This window comes from Lissotriton helveticus, chromosome 8, assembly GCF_964261635.1.
Source record: "Lissotriton helveticus chromosome 8, aLisHel1.1, whole genome shotgun sequence".
Lineage (NCBI taxonomy): Eukaryota > Metazoa > Chordata > Amphibia > Caudata > Salamandridae > Lissotriton > Lissotriton helveticus.
In genome coordinates, this window is record NC_136069.1 from 160,076,569 (window position 1) to 160,096,279 (window position 19,711).

General features: G+C 43.5%; 1 protein-coding gene across 1 annotated transcript in view; it reads left to right on the forward strand.

Moving 5' to 3' along the window:
- RIPK4 (receptor interacting serine/threonine kinase 4) overlaps window positions 1-19,711 on the forward strand; it is a 78,134-nt gene that overhangs the window by 43,368 nt on the left and 15,055 nt on the right. Inside the window, exons 2-5 of the mRNA XM_078656812.1 lie at window positions 3,981-4,278; window positions 11,149-11,297; window positions 15,053-15,102; window positions 17,975-18,133. Of these exons, the coding sequence (XP_078512938.1) occupies window positions 3,981-4,278; window positions 11,149-11,297; window positions 15,053-15,102; window positions 17,975-18,133 (656 nt within the window). The remainder of the gene's footprint in view (window positions 1-3,980; window positions 4,279-11,148; window positions 11,298-15,052; window positions 15,103-17,974; window positions 18,134-19,711) is intronic.

The window sequence follows — 19,711 nt, forward strand, 5'->3', positions numbered from 1 at the left end:
TGAGCTGTATGCAGGTGCGAGGGTCCTAATCAGCTCGAATGAAAGGGACTTTGTTCAGTGGCGCCTTGCGCAGGCCTGTAGGAGTTTCCAGGAATTTCAGGGGGTATCAGCGCACTGAAGAAGAAGCCTGGGAACCAAGGTCAACTATAACGAGGGTCTTCAAGAGTACCATCATGGAGTTTGCCGCGCAAAGATGTACCACGTGGGGGGCGTCCCAAGGGGCGTTTCTATTGAAAATGTGATTTGGTATTAGGGAAAGAGACCCGGGAGGAGAGCAGAGCAGATGATTTTGGGAGCCTAAGGAAGCGGATGGGTAGGCAGATAGACTGATCAGGAGAGACCCATTATCAGAGAAGAGACAAAGAGAAGTGCGTGATCTTCTTAGGAAGTCACCACGGCTGACACCTAGAGGGTTAAGATCTTGCTAAGTAGGGATGTCATTTAAAATAGTGTAGGGACAGACTAACCTTAATTTTCTTTTCTGTAATGACTTTGAGATTGCAACTTATATCTATTTTGACAACCCTTATGGTTTTTGAGCTTGTACTTATTATTTTGTTCTTCAGACTTAGATTATTCAAGAAGTTCATGTTTATAGTGATACCGATTTATCTTCTTAATCTCATTTTGAGAAGTTTGTATCTTCAGTTATCTTTGACTTTATATTAAATCTTTAAAACTTTAATCCTGGTCAGTGGTCATTTAGAGTGGTGTAAGTTCTTAATTGACTAACCTAGTAGTAGATTATCTTTTACTCAATGACAGGTACCAACGATTCAGTCGACTTGGTTTGGGATCTGGTAAGATAACTAGTAACCAGAAATCCCGCGTTAGCACAACTTTAAAACCACAACTAACAAAAGAATCTCTGGGACAAAAGCAGTAACTCTCTGCACTATCTACATACCACAGAAATCAGTAACCTTCGTTTTACATGTTGAGCTTCGTAGCGGGCACGTTAACCCTCTATGCTACTTTCAAAACTGTGACTAGGCAAAACCGAGATATCTGCAGCAAGTGCAATCACCTCCAGAGTTATCTTACCATTATTCTGCTCCCCTGAAGATTACTTGGCACACAAAGTTCCCTATAGCACGTGCCCCGCTCAGTTTTAAATGAGCTAATTAAGTAAACCAGAAAGTTATTTGACATATTCGTCCTTGTTGCCAAGGTCTTTCCAGCAAAGAGAGATATATTCTGTCAGACTCTGCCTTCGTAGCACTGCGGCTGCCCCTCGTGACTCCACCCGTTTTATGCTGCCCAACCTTGACTCCAGATCTAAGATACAGGAGCATTTTTTTCCCTTGCCAGCACTAGAACTAGGCAGGGCTCGAGTCTGGGTACCACGCGGGTGGACTGCGTCCCCCCACTTATTTTACCAGGAGCTCGATTACTTGACCAAATAGAGCCACACATTCACTCTTTGGCCTCTTTCGTGACGTCACTTCCGGTCGTGACGTCAGCATCCCCCCACTTCTTTTTTTTTTTTTTTTTTTTTTTTTTTTTTTTTAGTACTTGTGCCATGGAACTATGCCATGATGTTGCTTCCAGGTTTGCGTTTGAAAGTCCCTCTCAGGCTATTACAGGTTTACGCGGCTCCGAGTAGAGCTGCCCACCAATGGCCAGATTCACCTGGTAGCCTCCTTTAGTCACCGTAGTACTCTGTTTGACAAACAAATAAGCACGTCTGATTGTCCCAGGGACGCCACTGCGGTAAATGTGTGGTGGGAAGAGAGGCGGGAGCTGCACTCTAGCAGGGCTTTCAAAGGACACCGCTTCATTGTCTGAAAGAACGACTCGAACAAGGGGCGGGCGTCGGCGACTTAATGAAGGTGATTCCTGTCACCGCAGGTAGAGTTGAGGTCGGGGCACAAGTCTTAAAAAAAAGAAGTGGGGGGACTAACCAGGTTAGGCAGTATGCAAGTGAAATCATGATGCGTGCCATCACAGCGCATGATGTCACGACGCATGACATTGGAAGTGACCTCACTGGAAGTGACCTCAGATATTAAGACCTCGCATATGGTTATCGACTACATCATGAGTACATTTAAGCGCATTATGAGATTTAACAAATGAGAATTGGGGTTGTGCCAAAAAAGTGGCGCAATCCCAATGCAAAATCTGAGCTTCAACTAATGCATTTATTTTTAAACACTGCCACAAAGAAATTGGCAACAAGGAAAAGCATGGTAGTAGAGCTGTTCTGCTTAATTGGTTGCAAAGTCTACGTTGTAAAATATTTGATTGGGTTAAGGCACCTGCTGTGAAGGTGCCCAGTAAATCTCAGGGAATAATAATAATGGCGAGAACTCTGGTGGTTAATGCCCTTGTTGGAGAGATCTGTTTTGTAAAGCAACAATTCCAAAACAAAAGTGCAAGTCTGGAAAAAATGTTGTCCTTGCAGTGAGGTTTTGTATGTTAAGTCTAGTGAGGTGGTAGACTTGTGAAGTTCCCCCATGTCTGATTGAAAATCAAAGGCCGCTGCCTTGTGTGAGATATACATTATCCATTGCCAGTGTTGAACCCTGGATTGAAAAAGGCAGCAGATGGTAGCCCAGGAGGGCATCGATTCCATAGTAGCCGGTTGTATGTGCCCTCCTAAGTAGAACTAATGGGAAACACAATGCCGGTGCTGTGCAAATGGACAATTGCAAAGTTTGCTACTCCTCAATATATCACTACATTGAGGTATCTTCAACTAGAATGATTATCTTGGTTATTGCTGTATCACTAAGTTGAACTCTTAACCTAAGTAGAGTTTCCAGCAATGCTGAGCATCAACGCAGCGCCTTCTTAGCAATTGTTCATCAATGTAGTGAATTTGGGGCCGGGGTTGTACACTCCTATCTACAGGGTAAATGAACAGAAGTTGCAGGACAAACCGCTTTCCCGTTTGCTGTAAATCAGTAATTTTTTTAAAACCTTGTTGGGTATTTCATCAGCGTTAGCTCGTTTTTGCTTTGCCTGATGATGGGGTTCTGCAGTCATTAACATTAGAGCTGCAGAGCATACTTAAATTGGCTTCACTGTCTTGGAACATTTTGAAAAAAGAATGATGAAAAACACTTGCAAACTTTACTTGAGCGTGAATAGCGACAATTGCGGTTTAAACCCATTAAAAATATTCCGCTTGTGTTAGGTTGGGATTTCCCTGCTTAGTCTATGTCTGTCGTCGTTGAATCAGAAAGGATTTGCCCCAGCACTCCTTGCCTGTGTCTCCTGTGCTTAGTCCAGGCTGCATGGACCACCTACAGCCCAGCGTCCTCCTTTCTCCAAAGACATTGTTTTGTTCTGCTTCCGACAGGTAGCCAATCCCTGGCCGGGAATGCCTGTTGTTCTAAGCGATACTCCTCAGTGAAATGTACTCCTGTGGGTGAATTTTCGTCTTTGCTAAAGTTAATGTGCAGGCAGAGATGGCAAGCTGCTTTTTTTTTTTCTTTTCAGTTCAAGGTAAAGTTTATTGAAAATTAGTAACAGTCATAGAAACAAATCAATGAAATAAAAACATGAGAATACACAAAAAATAAAATACATAATAATGAGAATCAAAAGTAGATAAGAGGTAACAATTTGTGAAATGTGAATACAGAAAATACCAGCTAGGAAATACAAATTAATGGCAAGCTGCTTTTAATTCAAGGACTGAAGGCAATTAGCCACAATAGAGGCAGTGTGGCTTTCCAAAATGATGTCACCCTGAGCAAGACAAATGCAATGGCCCTTATGAGATCACCTAGGGAGCTTTCCTGGTATGTTAAGTATTTGCTTTGTCCTTCCAGGTACGGATGGATTGCATCTGACCCACAACAAACCTGCAGCTAGGATTATGCTACCGTGTGAAGCAGTTTTAGTGTATTCTGTCATGCCTAAAGTATTTCGAACCAGAACTGTTAATGGAGTGACGATAAGGGAGACCCAAACAAATGTGGTGTATCCTTCTTCTGTTTAATTCCGTTTTGCTTTTCTTTTTTTCCAAGGGAGCAAATGGAGCTGCTGGAAGAAGCCAGGAAGATGGAGGTGGCCAAGTTTCGGTACATCCTCCCGGTGTATGGGATCTCTCGGGATCCTGTGGGCCTGGTTATGGAGTATATGGAGACTGGATCCCTGGAAAAACTCTTGGCCTCCGAGCCACTGCCGCTGCCTTGGAATCTGCGCTTCCGGATAATTCACGAAACTGCTGTGGGCATGAACTTCCTGCACTGCATGTCCCCACCTCTGCTCCATCTGGACCTCAAGCCGGCCAACATCCTGCTGGACGAGCACTATCACGTCAAGGTATGACCGCCGTAGATAGTAGAGTGCAGATAACGGTGGGTAGTGGTGTTAAGGGATTGATATGGTAAGAAGTAGAAATGGAAATGAGTTTATATAATTGATGCAGCATTACACAGGACTGGAGGGGCTGTGCCCGAGGTCGTGATGCCCACGCTTTACTTCCCCATCATTCTGGTGTAGGCCTCTCATTACAAAATTCTTGGACTTTGTCTAGTTTTTATAACAATCTAACCGCTGCAAAACCTACCTCTCTCCACCTCCATATTTAAACAGATACACAATTTTCTGCTTACGTTTTAATGCTTGCGCCTCCTTTTATTAGGGCATCTTGTTTCATAGTTGAAATCTTGTCCTCGTTCCTCCTGTTAAAAACAAAAAAATAGAAAAAAAAAATCCCTGGATCCAAGGGAACTGACTAACTTTTGGCCTCTCTCTGCGTTTCCCTTGCAAACTAATTGAGCATTGAGCAACTTCACAACCCCCATTTGCAGTGCACCTATGAATCCAGGTTTCATCTTTGAGGGGGCACAGAGACTTCTACTCTTGATTTTGTTTGGGACTCATGATAAGGGTCTGAAGGACGAGGGTGCCTGTTGTCCGTGCCTGTTACTGTTTGTTGGTGTGCACTGCAATCCTGGTTGCCTTGGGTAGTATTGTCACTGCATTGTATGCCTGTTGGTGAAGCCTTTAAGTATAATTTCAGGTTACTCTTAACTTCCAGCCTTGCGTTACTAAAATGTGCCTTTCTGCATCATCCGATTATTTCTGTTGGAAAAAACTCAAAGCGACTCTTGCAGCTTCAGATGTCCTTTCAGAGTCGAAGCATAGGGTCTGCCTGGCCTGAAGGGTTGTACTGTCATCATTTCTAGACTATCCACTCTTTACTTACCTGTTGAAGATGGTTTTCAATAGGTGACCCGTGTGATCTGGGATCTCAGAGGTTAACGCACACTATCCCCATGTTTTTTATTTACACTAGCTCCCTGGGCACTTGTATATTGATTTTAAAACTAAGCAACATAATTGTAAGGCCCTTGGTTTGATTAACCTGCTTACATGGCCAGTTGTCTCCAGGTTTCTGGTCGTTGCTTGGTGACAGCCCCAAGGATATTTTTTAGATGCTTGTAAACCCCGGATTATTTGCTCAGTTGATCTTTTCTTAGCTGCAGGAGCTTGGATGTAAAACGGAATTCCCCCACTTGTCGTCTTCCCTCACTTTTAGCTTTAGGATGATCAGCAACACACTCATACCACTGGTATGCCCATCCTCTTGCTAGTATTGTATTTTTTAGCTGTGACCTTGAATCCCGCCATCAAAGCATCTCCTCGTTGTCATAGGAGGGATAGTAGCATGCCACTTCTTTTATGTACTGGCTCAGGTTGCTTGGGGAACTTTTTCTTACCTTTTGGGCACTTTTTCTGATGGCTGTTTTTCTTTATTTCTACTATTTACAGCACCTGCTATGTGAGTTTGTTTTATTATTTGTTTTTTTTTTCCTCTTAATAATTCCTCTTAATAACTTTTCTGTTACTGTTTTGCTTTTTATTCCCTTAACGCGATTCCTTTATTTTTAATCAGTGCGTTTTTAGTTTTTGCATATATTGCCTCTGTGAGACCCAGTTACACCTGGAAGTTGAAGTTTTGCGCTGTCTTATATAGATATATATATATATATCTCAAACAATCCTGAGGATCTAATGGAACAGGCAAGATGGGGTTTAAAAAAGAATTTGAAGGCAGATGTAATCCATCAGGAGCAGTTGGCCTGTTAAATGACGCGCCACAGCTTCTTTTTGACTAAAGCCATCTCTGCTTGTTCTGGTGGCACTGCCTGGTTCTTCATCTCATCTTCACAACACTTGTTGAATTCTAGCCATGCCATTAATCACAAGCAGGGCTTTAATACATCTCTCTTCTCACCTAGTGCCCAAAACACTCAAAATATGTCTACTACTGGCCGAGCTGTTTGCTAACACCTCATTTATAATCCTATAACCTCACACTAATCACTGACATGTGGTGATTCTCTTGTTGGTAAACAATCTTAACCAAAGTGTAAGTCTCCCAGGCCTATTTGGCGGTGAAAGATCAGTTTGTATTCAGAGATTTGCTGTCATTTTGGCTGGCTCTCTTTAGTAAGAGTCACAATAATGCCTGCATGTCATGGCCTTGGTTAGCCAACAAGCCACATGTATCCTGGGATCACAAGATTGCAAATGATAACAAGGCAGCCCTTGCGCAACTTCCCAGACAAATTAGTCAGCGGTAAGGTATGCCTGTTTTATGCAACCTGCGTATAATTATTCTAGTCAATAATTAACCGTGTGCCCGCTGCAAACGTCTCTAAAAGCAACCTTGTATTTGAAGGAATCGTCGAACAAGGCGCCTTATTGTCCTACAATAGTCAGTTCATGTCTCGACAAAGCGCCTTGCCTTCTGTTCAGATGGTCTGTTAGTTTTGAGCTTTTGTTGTACAACATTGTGGCACAGATGAGGAATGTATTTACAACATGTATGAAGTTGTCATAAAAGACAGACCCTTTTGTTAGGAATGGTTCAGGAAAAAAAGGTGGGTGTCCCTACATGGCACCTTCAAGGCTTAGGAAATTAGCACTGCTGGTGAAATACAATCAGAGCTGTCAGCTTGTTCCTGTGCCCTGGTTTGAACCCATATTAAAAAGGAGACCTGGGCTCGCACATCTGCACAGCTAGCCACACGCGCAACCTTAGCAACAACAGGAAATCTGGCCAAGCATGACCCCGAACAAGATACTTATAAAGGAAAATGTCCCACAGATTTGTGGGAAGTTTGCTAGACTGTTCCCCTCTGGCACAAAAGCCTGCAAAAACCTCAAAAAAGGAAGTTGGAATGACTGGTGTCCTAGAAGAAGGGTCGTAGCACTGGTTATCCATGTAGGCTAGCAAGGGTTTAGCAGCTGCAGAGGTACTGCTTGGAACAGTGGAAGGCTGGGAGTGCCTTGAATACAGTGGAGTAGCTCGTATAATAGCCACTGCTACAGGCCTTCTGCTCCAACACCACAATTGTTGTCTTTCTGCTTTTCCCTTTTCGATTTTCAACATTGCAACCTCAGTGGGTGAAATGTTCTAATAGCCTTGGAGCCACTCTGACTCTGTCTATACTGGTTGTTGACTGCCATCTCCCTCGTTATATGTTCTTGGGTTCAACAACTTAAACAAGTGGTATAGATCTGGATTCACATCGGCGCGCGCACACAACCCACTCTCATGATTGGCCTCCCTCCCCCATATTACTGGATGATAACTTAACAAACGCCAAATGTACTACACTTTAACAACTCGCCGCACATTAAGTACGTCAAAGAAAATGCATTATGGCCCTTGTAACTAAACAAATAGGACCTTTTTAGAATGCATACCACTTGCACTTTGTAGCAACCACCCCTCTGTCATATATCATCTTGAGCGGAAGCACGTCACTGTATCTCTTTACTTTTGTTATTTTTAGACTGTCCTTTTTGGCCTACTATGACGTTCTTAAACTCTTGTAACTTATCTTTCTTTCTATTTTCTCAGTTCATGATGTAACTAATGAGCTGGTTATGCTTTTTTTTTTACTTCTCTTTAGTAGTTGATTGCAATGATTTTTATTAATCGTGCAAATAAAATAATTATACAAAGTGCTTTTGCTCTTAGAAATGGGCTGTAATGCTATATAATGGCCGCGTTGGCTGTATTGCTGAGCATGTGCACCTGCACTGTAAATCTTAGCATGGGCTCCATTTTGTGGGCCGTATTCATGCTCTCTCCTATCACCAGTGACTAAATAGTGCAAGCATTTGGGCGCCCTTGGGGGCACACATACCAAAGAGGGGTCTGAGGCACAGTGGGAGCAGGTGGCCTGGCATCCGGGCACAGAGGCTGCTGGGTGATTTGGGTGAGCGGTAGAAAGGTTGAAGTGTAAGGGCACACAAATTCGGGCAGAGGGTATGAGGAGACATATGAACAAGCGAGAGCCCTGTGCATTTCATTTGACTTGTTTTCCATTCATTCAGTGATGTTCAAATAAAACGAAATGCATTGGGTGCAAAATGATATTAAGCAATTTTAGAATTAAATTGAGAAACATAAATCTAGATTTCCAGTAGTTGAAGTAGATTATTGTTTTTCCTCCCAGATGTTATCTATTCTATTCCCCGCAACAACAAAAAAAAGCTTACCTGGTGCTCACTTTTTTGGTCTTTCGATTACTCCAGTTTTTTCATTTTGCTCTCCATTTTATTAATATAGACGATTCTTATTTCGCAGTCGTTCGTTCATTCGATAACTTTATTTCGGCCACCAAGGACCATAAAAGTTCATAGAAATACATATGATACAAAATTTAAGACCATAAATAAGAATATCATTTAAAAATACATTATATATACAGATTATCAAATACATACAATGCTATGCAAAGATAAAACGAAAATTAAACTTAATATTCATTATCGAACGTCATAATAACTGTAAAACAGTAAACTCATGCTAGACGCTGGGTACAGTGATTAATTTCCTGCGTTTGTGCCATATTGCATTAAAAAAACGAGAGACTGCAAAAACAATTGGAGGGTGCGTATCGTATTTTAACACCCTAAATGCATGTGCACACTGGCGGAAACCCATGTTTCTACAGATTGCAATTAGCCAGTGCTTGCGTGGACCCTGGTACGCTGGGCAAAAGAAAAATACATGGACTTCATCCTCCAGGCAGGAACCACAGGCAGGGCACTCCCCACTCAAAGCTCTATCCCATTTACTGGTAAGAGCTCTGAGTGGAAGAGTGGCGAGTCTGAATTGCATATACAGTTTACGCGCTACTGCAGGGAATATCAAGTCCAAACATTCCTCTCTTTTATAGACTTCTTTACATGGAGGAACTCGGTGGTCAATCTGCCCCTCATGGAACTCTCATGCAGGGATGCTAAATTATGGTTCCTATAATGGCGTTTCAGGTCGGCTTTGGATATCTCCGGGCAAGCAGCTTCCTGAGTTTCCCAAAGATTCAGTCGCTTTTTCGAATGTTTGTCGTTTCTGTTCATGTTCTCTCTGATCGATGACTATGATATATTTAGGAGTACTCGATATATCCTGTGCCAACTTCCTAGCAGAAGAGTAGATGCACAAAAATGCTGTGAGTCAGGAACATGTTTAACAACCAACCATGGTGCATGCTTGCCCATAATTTCAGGGCTGGAAAAGATAAGGAACGAACATCTTCGAAGTGTTTGTATCTACCTAGGGCATATGAGAAAATTGTAAATTGTGCGCCTCGGTTCTCAGCGAGGCCAGTGTGCTGCCTGAGGGTAAGAGGGGCGTGTCAACACAGTATTTGATACAGATTGTGCTTCAGAGGACTTGTAAAAACCACATCTTTTGCAATATTTACCTGCTTCTGAAAGAGTTGCTATTAAGGGCTTATTCTTGTACCTTAGCCAAATTTAAGGCTACCTGTTGCGTCTTGAACTGAATATCAACCCTGGCTAGCTTGTAAAGACTGCTGGAGGCCCATCCATTGCCCTGAACATATTGTTCAAACACGCGGCCTCAATAACAGATGGGTCGGGAGCCATCTTGGGCCGGGCTTGTTTACATGCCGAAGGCCTAGCCGTACCACTTCTGGAATGAAAGAACAATGTGCGCCACCTACGCCGTAGTATGCTGCCCTTGGTGCCGGGGCATTTCATGCCCTTTCTTCTCTTCTGTCTCTAGTATAAACCAGTAATGTATCCTTCTTCTGTAGAATACAGCGTATGAAGACTTTGAGTTGGTTCACCCATAGATGCCAGGTTTCCCACGTCCATGCAAATGAGCTACCCTAGGCCAGGGTTTTTTTCCTTTGAATTCTGGGACTTTTAGTTCTTGTTTTATGAAGGAATCTAAAAGACTACAGTCCCAGAATTGAAACAGAACTCCTGAACTGTAGCACGTTACCATGCATTGACCCGGGAAGTATGGCACAGCTGCTGACAGTCATTTTGTGTTTTTATTTATTTTGTTTCTTTCTAGATGACCTCACAGAGATGAATAGTTCATAGATAGGAATATTTGAGTTGGCAAGTAGTCTGCGTGATTTTCCATCAGTGTGGCTCAAAGAGAGAGTTTCACAGAGTGTACTAATGAATTAGGAGAGGTCCTACCACTCGAAAATATAAATGGCCTTGCAAAAGTGCAATTGCACTTATTTTCTCCCCAGGAAAAGTATTCCTCCCTTTCTGGAAAGGATCTGGAAAAGTTTGCCACTAACAAAAACAAGTTTGTTTGGTGTGCTCAAACATTTTCGGAACATTCCCACTTTGCGGCCTTCCCTCTTTGCTCCTGGGAATAGATTTACCCATTTATAAAATCTTTGTGTGTGTAAACTTTAAGATTGTAAAACCATTTTTTGTTAATGGTAAAGGTGATTTCACATTTACAGAAAAAGCGGTTAGCACATGTAAGCTAAACTGCAAATAGCTTTATGAATCTGGCCCTCTGGGCGGATTCGCGGTCTACTGGCCACCCGTATGGATGTGAGCAACGGGTGTGGAATTGTACTCAACCTTCAGCCTTGATGATTGTTGGGCTTACAGATGTTGGCAGATTGGTATTACTTATGTCATTCTTAATACTGGACTGCTGAGTGCGGCTGTACAGAGCTCAAGGCTAGACAATCGTTTGGTCCTACAGACAAACCATTAATGTGAATAATTCCTGCGCAAGCGATTTTATCGCCTGGGAATCAAACTGGCTCATTTTATAATGCTTTTTGTATGTATTTATTACTTATCTTTTTATAGGAATATTGCGCAATACCAGTTGGAACACTATGCCTTTTCACTCCTTACGTTTTTATTTCCTCCCTGCAGATATCAGACTTTGGATTGGCCAAGTGGAACGGCCTATCGAACTCTCATGACATCAGCATGGACGGACTCTGCGGCACCATTGCCTATTTGCCCCCGGAGCGGATGAAGGAGAAGAACAGGAACTTTGACACCAAGCATGATGTCTACAGGTCTGTACCAAGCTTCTAGTCTTCTGCTAACTCTGCGTCCCTTGAAGATGATTGGTGGCGTATGAGGGCTTCCCTACGTATTTGCTTTCTCAAATATACATGTGCCTGGTGTGCTGGCTCAGAAATAATAAGTAATACAGTAGCTCCAATGAGTCACACATTTTTCAGCTTTCCAAACATCCCTTACCGTAACCCTTGAATAACTTGTACCAGGAAATAACAAATGGCCATCTCTTTACATTTGCCCAACCTTGGCTGCATCTCATGAAAGCCACTTGATGTGCCTCGATTTCATGCCCAAGAAGTGATTAATATGTGCTTGCAGTGAATGTTGCTGTATTCTTACTAATATATCACATCAATAAATTTCGTTTTTTTGAATTGATGGGCATGAAATTTTCTTTGAAATACATCTCCCTGTGCGCTGTTCCGAAAAAGGTCCCAGTTATCTGGCCCTTCCTCGCACCAGATTAGGGGAAGCACCCACCTTTTCGTCCAATCTACTCTGTTCAAATTTATGGACTCAAAAATGTAGGCATTCTCGCAAATTCTTGAAACAAGATCTCTGGCAAAGAAGCTCCTCCCCCCCCCCCCCCCCCACTCCTCTTCCAAGGGGCCGGTCGGGCACGCCAGCCCAACGAGGAGCATGAACCCAATGTTGAAGCATGCCACCAATTGGTGGGTGAGGATTTTTTTATTTTTTTATTTATTATACCTTAGTACAGAATACAATTGTAGTTGGCACGTTGAAACACACCAACATAAGAAGGAACCATACAACAAACTCCCGCATGACAACCCATCCCATCACCATACAATACAAATTATGGTGATCCCACCACCACCCGGCTCCGCCCGCAATGCATCTCCATACAAATTATGGTGATCCCACCACCACCCGGCTCCGCCCGCAATGCATCTCCGTTCTCTTTATTTTTTACATTGACTCAGTCTCTGCTCTTAGCCAACATGTCGGCAACGTACGGGGCCCGAAAATCTCTGGGTCTGGACACCTGAGGCAGCTCTTCAGCATACGTGTCCGATGAGGACTCTTGCTCCTAAACATTGGTGCTATGTTTGACCCTTATCTGGCCCCCTTAGCACAATAAATACTTGGGAACTTTCTCGGGGCTGCACACCAGGAGGTGTATTTACGATATTAGGGAGGTAGTATGCTGGACCAATTCCAGTCCTCCCTTCTCCGCCATTGAATGCATATGTCATTTTCTTGTCCAGAGTGACTTGATTTTTGGAGATATTTTGGTATTTCGAATGCAGTTTTATCAAATATATTGTCCGGCACTGATGTCTGACCTTACCAAAGTACATGGGTGCAGGTGATACGTTGCTGGACTGGTGGATTATGACAAAACGAGGAAAATCAGCACTTTTGACACTTTGTGCGTTTGGCACATTTTAACACTTTAATTGGAAATAATTAACTCTGAAATCGTGCATCGATTGGAAGTCGCCTATACCATTTAACAACACTGCATGATTTATTAATATTTAATGTGCATGTGAATCTCAGCTGCAGTAACTTGTTAGTGCAGGTAAAAGGAGCTCCCAAAAGGACCACACCAAGTCCTACTTTTTTGAGCATTTTCGGACATTTCCTGTCACTGTCCCATAGTACGCAGGAAGTATCAGAAATTGCCTCTTGCAACCCCAATCTATGTGGTTACTTAGAGGGAGTAATTTATCCAAGTGGAAAATGTGTGTTCATGTTGTGAAACAAATGTGAATTTTCCACAGTCCTCCTTCCCTACAGGGAACAGGGTGTGCTCACCACTGTGACAAATTCACCTAAACTTCTGGGAAACAACAAAGGCTTCCCTTTCACACACAGATGCTTGTCACTTTGTGATTGAAATCATTCTAGTAATAATAGGCGTATTGTAGGACATAGGTTTACAAGGTCAAGGTTTTCCCAATCCCAAAACATCAGTCCCGTTGATACATTTTAGAGTCTCTCGCTCTCTCTCCCTCTTTCCCTCTCCCCCTTTCTCTCCCTCTCCCCCCTTTCTCTCCCTCCTTCTATCCCTCTCCCCCCTTCTATCCCTCTCCCCCCTTCTATCCCTCTCCCCCCTTCTATCCCTCTCCCCCCTTCTATCCCTCTCCCCCCTTCTATCCCTCTCCCCCCTTCTATCCCTCTCCCCCCTTCTATCCCTCTCCCCTCTTCTATCCCTCTCCCCTCTTCTATCCCTCTCCCCCTTCTATCCCTCTCCCCTCTTCTATCCCTCTCCCCTCTTCTATCCCTCTCCCCTCTTCTATCCCTCTCCCCTCTTCTAGCCCTCTCCTATCCCTCTCCCCTCTTCTATCCCTCTCCCCTCTTCTATCCCTCTCCCCTCTTCTATCCCTCTCCCCTCTTCTATCCCTCTCCCCTCTTCTATCCCTCTCCCCCTTCTATCCCTCTCTCCCTCTCTCTCCCCCCTTTCTCCCCGCCCTTTTTCTCCCTCTCCCCCTTTCTCTCCCTCTCTCCCCTTCTCTCCCTCACTCTTACTCTTGTCTTCTCCCTCGTTTCCTCTTTTCCTCTCTCCCTCTTTAACTCTCTCCCTCACTCTTACTCTTGTCTTCTCCCTCGTTTCCTCTTTTCCTCTCTCCCTCTTTAACTCTCTCCCTCTTTAACTCTCTCCCTCTTTTCCTCTCTCCCTCTTTTCCTCTCTCCCTCTTATCCTCTTCTCACTCTTTTCCCCCCTCTCTTTTCCCCCTCTCTCTTTTCCCCCTCTCTCTCTTTTCCCCCTCTCTCTCTTTTCCCCCTCTCACTCTTTTCCCCCTCTCACTCTTTTCCCCCTCTCACTCTTTTCCCCCTCTCACTCTTTTCCCCCTCTCACTCTTTTCCCCCTCTCACTCTTTTCCCCCTCTCACTCTTTTCCCCCTCTCACTCTTTTCCCCCTCTCACTCTTTTCCCCCTCTCACTCTTTTCCCCCTCTCACTCTTTTCCCCCTCTCACTCTTTTCCCCCTCACTCTTTTCCCCCTCTCACTCTTTTCCCCCTCTCACTCTTTTCCCCCTCTCTCTCTCTTCCCCCTCTCTCTCTCTTCCCCCTCTCTCTCTCTTCCCCCTCTCTCTCTTTTCCCCCTCTCTCTCTTTTCCCCCTCTCTCTCTTTTCCCCCTCTCTCTCTTTTCCCCCTCTCACTCGTTCCCTCTTTCCTCCCTAGTTTGTTTTATGAGCGAAGATGCGGGAGGGTGGGGAGGAGAGTTTAACATTCCTTTCATTCAAGTGTATTGATACTTGAAATACTAGAGGCCCTTTATCGAAAGAGAGCCATTTTCTCGGACCAAAAACACTTAATTTTTACATTTCTTCTTGATCACTTTTTTGACATACTATAAAACGCCACAGTGAGGCAGCTCCGTGTAATAGAGTGATGTCCGTTTTAGCAGAGTGGTTCAAAACTAGTTCGAATTGTTGGTTAGTTGGACTCAACAGCCCTCCCCTCCCCAACCTCCTCCAGTGATTTTTCACACTATATGCTCTGCATTTAATATTGACGGTTCACGTTTGTTTGCTCATTGTGCCCATATCAAGAGAATTGAATAGGGTTCCAGTATACACCTCCTTTAAAAACTTATAAGTATGTTTTTCATTTCGCCTTCTTCATGCTGTGATGTATAAATTCGTGGGTTTTGCGTGGTGGCAGGGAGTAGGCCGGCACTTTTAGGGTGGCAAGACACTACGAAACATTAAATAGCTTGTAACAAAATATATTTTTCCAAGAAAATGTTCAATAATACGTTTTTGTTTTCTTTCAGCTTTTCCATAGTCATCTGGGGCATTCTAACACAGAAGAAGCCATTTGCAGGTATGCAAAGCTAGTTTTATTTTATTTTGCACCTATGTAGGGAAATATTGGTTTATTCTAAGCTGGAGCTATTTGGCATGGGGGCAGTAGAGGATGGTTCAACAGGCCTTTTTCGACTTCATCGAAGAATATACGCAACACAATACACATTAGTACAAATGGAAGCAAAGTGCGCTGTTCTTGGTTATTCCTCATTTTGGCACTTTGTATTCGGTGTTGGTAATTTACCAATATTTGGCTTTTGATCTGTAAATTTACCTTTCCATTCTCGTGTTTATTGCAGAGAATAATCCAAAGTGATCCCATTGTGTAGTATCTGTTTTTCTTTGCATTCGGATATAAATTCTGGCTGCAGTATCTGAATGGAAACATACAATGAACATTGCATGAGCCACTTCTGCACAAATCCAGATGCTAGAGAGCTCTCCAGTCAGTGTTTTCTAATCCACAAGTTGTTGAATGTAAAGCGAGGAGCCATGGGGTCTAGTCACACAGCTTATGCTCGCCCTTCACCTGCCTATCACCATGGTGAATACTTAAAAGCAACTTAAAACAGCCTTAAACTCTCTAAAAAACGAATATGTTTAGTTAAATTTAAGTGCAATGGTCACAAATATGGATGTATACTTGGAAACCTTTAATCATTCTTTGAGCCTCTTCTCTAGCACACTGCAAGCTGCTCTTTACTCATTAACCCGTAGATGCACAGCAATTTAGATCGACCCATGTGGACAGGGGCAACTGCTTTTACTTTCAAAGCCACATGAGTTGCAGGGTCTTGCAGTGCTTTGATAACAAAGAGAGGATGCCTATAGCTCAGAAATTACCCCAAACTAGGCCTTGTGGATGTCGAACCACAGCATTGCTTCAGAGTTCAACACATTCTATCTAGTCTCAAATGTCCATAAGACTTGGAAGAACTAATCGTGGAAAACGGGTCGCTGGTACTGTGAGTCCTTTAAAACCACTTGAGCACGTTTGTCCATCATCGAACCTTAATGCACACTTTATCCCTGATCCAAACTTGAATGGACGCAGCCGTCTCGTTCAAGCTTAATGGTCATCCGAAAACTTCCTTCTAGAATAATGGGAACCTTTATATTTTAGCCACCACTGTGTAAATTTGTTCCTGAGGGCAGTGTTGTGTATGGTACAGCTTTGAACCACAGCCATTGAAAGATTTGTGGGACTGTAAGAAGTCCTTCTGTTGGAGAGGTGTGATTTAAAAAAAGACAGTTTTTAGATCTAGCGTTTGCCAAGATCTTTTAATCGTCTAGGTTTATGTGTATAATATGCTTATTTCACCTGGCTTTCAGCCAGCTCTCTTCATCCACTGGCCTCTTACTGTGTCATTGACATCTTTCTTCTGCCCATTCCAGCATGGGGCACTAGGTTAGCCCACTTCATTGATTGGCTGACTTCACTGTGAGTAACAGCATTGTGCCCTTCTCAAGGAGCACATCCACACGCATAGTAGTTTCATTCAGTGCCAGGGACTACGATGCCAAAGGGTGCTTTTTGGACCAAAAATAATTTTAGCCATTACCTCCTTGTTTTATTCCTTAAGTAGGCATCCAGCAGCTTCCCCTACAAAGTTTTGCAAAACTCATGACAAAACAACAAAAAGCTTTAATAATGCCAATCGACTGTTGGCTACCGCCAGACCGAAGGACTACTGGCAATGCAACCTGCCTTGGTGCCCTGTTTTATCCCAATAACTTTCTCCAATTTAGCAGTTTTTTTATTGGCTCTTTTTAACTACATTCTCTCTCCACTCCCGCCAGGAGCCTTTCCTTCTTTAGTATTACCCCCGCAGTGTTTGTCAGCAGCTCTCTGCACTGAATCCAGACTGTGCAGGAAGTTCACTCTGGTGCTAATAGTTCGACTTCCTGTTGCTGTAAATCGCTTTCCTGCTATGATCGTATGACTCATAAAAGGAGTGGTTTACCTCTACAGTCTTGGAACTAGTTATCAGCAATCGAACTAAGTTTCTAAAGGGACCAGCCAGTTGTTCAATCACTGCCTTTTACTCATGGAAATGAATTGATTCACAGGCCTGTAGTAGCGGAAGTGATGTTACACCCACTTTGACTCCAAGAGACATCACAGGATTGGTCCCTTTTTCCTTCAATAGGGACAGATTGGTTGCTAAGTGGTTAGAGGATGGACAAGCTATTGGAGTAAAATCTACAGAAACATACGCATTATTTAGAGCCCTCTTTTCTTTCTGTTACTGCAACTGACTTCAAGACCCTGGACAGCAGGGCTATGAAGGAAAGTACCAATGGAAACTCTGCCACTGCTAATTATGGTGGCCAGCATTCCATTCCATTCCATTCCATTGTTATAGCTTATCTGAAGGGGTTAGGGTGGTCAATCATATGCAAATCAATCCTGGCCCGTACCCAAATGGGACAGTCCAACCCGAACAGTTAGACAATGTCCCCTATGCACGGAAATGCAAGTGACCCCAGATCAATTTGACCCTCGTTGGTCCTTATCAGTAGAGTGTAGCTGGAGAACTAAGGTGCAGCGTGCTCAGGACCCAGGTCTGAGTATACTTGCGGTGCCCCGGCATGCTGGAACCAGAGCGTAGGTAAGTGCTGTGTGTGCCAGGGATAGAGAAGTGCTTTTCCATTGATTGGTCTTTAATAGAGCTTGCATGTGTATTTAGCCCTCGGTTTAAGCCAATGCTTCTTTGGGTGGGAAATCGGGTGGTGATCGTCTAACTGGAGATATTTTCAAAATGTTATCCCATTTTCACAATAACTTTTCTGTTCAAATTGAGAACCTTCTAGGCACTTGATGGCACTGCAAGTTGGCATTGTGTCTCGATATCTGGTGTGCTTCAATGTCTTTTCTTCCTTTGCAGAGGAGGGCAATATTTACCACATCATGACAAAGGTGGTGGCGGGGCTTCGACCAGAGATCCCACCAGTTTCCAAATCCCGGCCCGAGGCCTGCAGTCGGCTGATCAGGCTGATGGAGAGCTGCTGGCAGGGCGAACCCCGGAACCGCCCAACATTTCAGGGTACGTCCTCCTGCTTGGAGTTCTCTCCCACAAAGAACCACTTGAACCTACTTGTCCTGGAGAAATATGTATTTGACAATCTGCAAAGGGCTGACAGAATGAGGCAAGCATGTACTGCTCTGAGGTGCACTTAAATTTCGAAATACTTAGGAATCCGGGTGGTATTTGCCAATAGATTCCTTGCATTTTATTTAAATGGAATGATAAAAATAACCTGGCTTCCCAGCGATTTACACCGTATAGAAAGGACTGATCAACATGAGAAGGCTGTGCAATTCTGTTATTTATTTTTACAGGCTTTCCAAATGTTAAATTGATTATAAAATACAAGTACATACTCGCCAACAAGCTTCCGGGAACAAGCAATGGCTTAAATGGACCGGCAGAAGGGGAGGCAGTGATCAGTGCTTTAAGTTTGTGTTTTTTAGTAGGGATGTTTGCATGATCTAGCATTGACTGGCTCTGTGGCCAATATCAATAGGTATTGGCTTTCAATTGACCCAGTGCTCAGCTGCAGGCTAGGGTCCTCATGGTGTGTAAGGGACAGTAACTAGGGGTGTTGACCGGCTATACTCCATAAAGCAATAAGTACAGTTGTGCAATTCATACAAACTTTCTTCTTTGAGCCCTGTCTCCTTGCTCAAGGATGTGCAAATATGTTCATAGTTGGCTTACTCTGTTCTGAAAGACATTCCCACCCTTCCAAAACCTGCAAGTATGCATTGCTTTTTGGGGAATCAAACTGGCTGTTGTGTTTTTACATTCCAAAGTAAATATTAATATACTGATGATGGCAGATCGAGTAAAAAAAAACAAGTCATTGACCGTTACTGACTTATAACAATTGTTAGTCTAATGCCAAGGCTAATAATACCATTATTGTATGATTGTGAAAATTCTGCGACTTGCTCCCTGTTTTTCTCTACCAGTCGTTTGTCTGGGAGAGTTCTTCAGCAGTCACCCCGGGCACTTCGAGCATCCCGATTGGGTGTTTTACTTTCTATTCTGTAAATGACTGTGCTGGTCTTGAATATGCAGCTGTTCAACCCACACCATATATCGTAGCTGTAATTTTTTGTTTAGATGCAGCGGGATGGCACTAGATTCGGAGGAGCCTCTTGATTCTGTAGAGTTGGACAAAATGCCGGAGAATGGAGCCGACATTAATTTAATTATTGGGTTCAAGATGGTAATATCGGCTGTCTTCTTGGTGGCCACATAGTGAGATCAGGGGTCTGATGGGTGCTTCAAAAAGCAAATATAGAAGTTTTGATGCTAATGTGCAGATCCTGGGTGATGCCTCCTCTGACCGACTGCGCTTGATCTATGGGTTTGCAAAGTTGAGGGATGTTTCCCAACTTCATCCGAAGTAAAGTCAAACTGGCCCACGGTCCTTGCAGCCAGAATATCCTGCCTAGGACGTCGCGTAGGTTCGACATCTGTGGCAGGAAAGATGCTTGGATGACTGGGTCCTGCACCGGTTGTATGTCAATACAACGCGGTGTTTACACCGCACTACCATTACAACGCTGGTTTGTACAACGCTGGTTTTACAACGCAAGTCGTTACCACGACTTG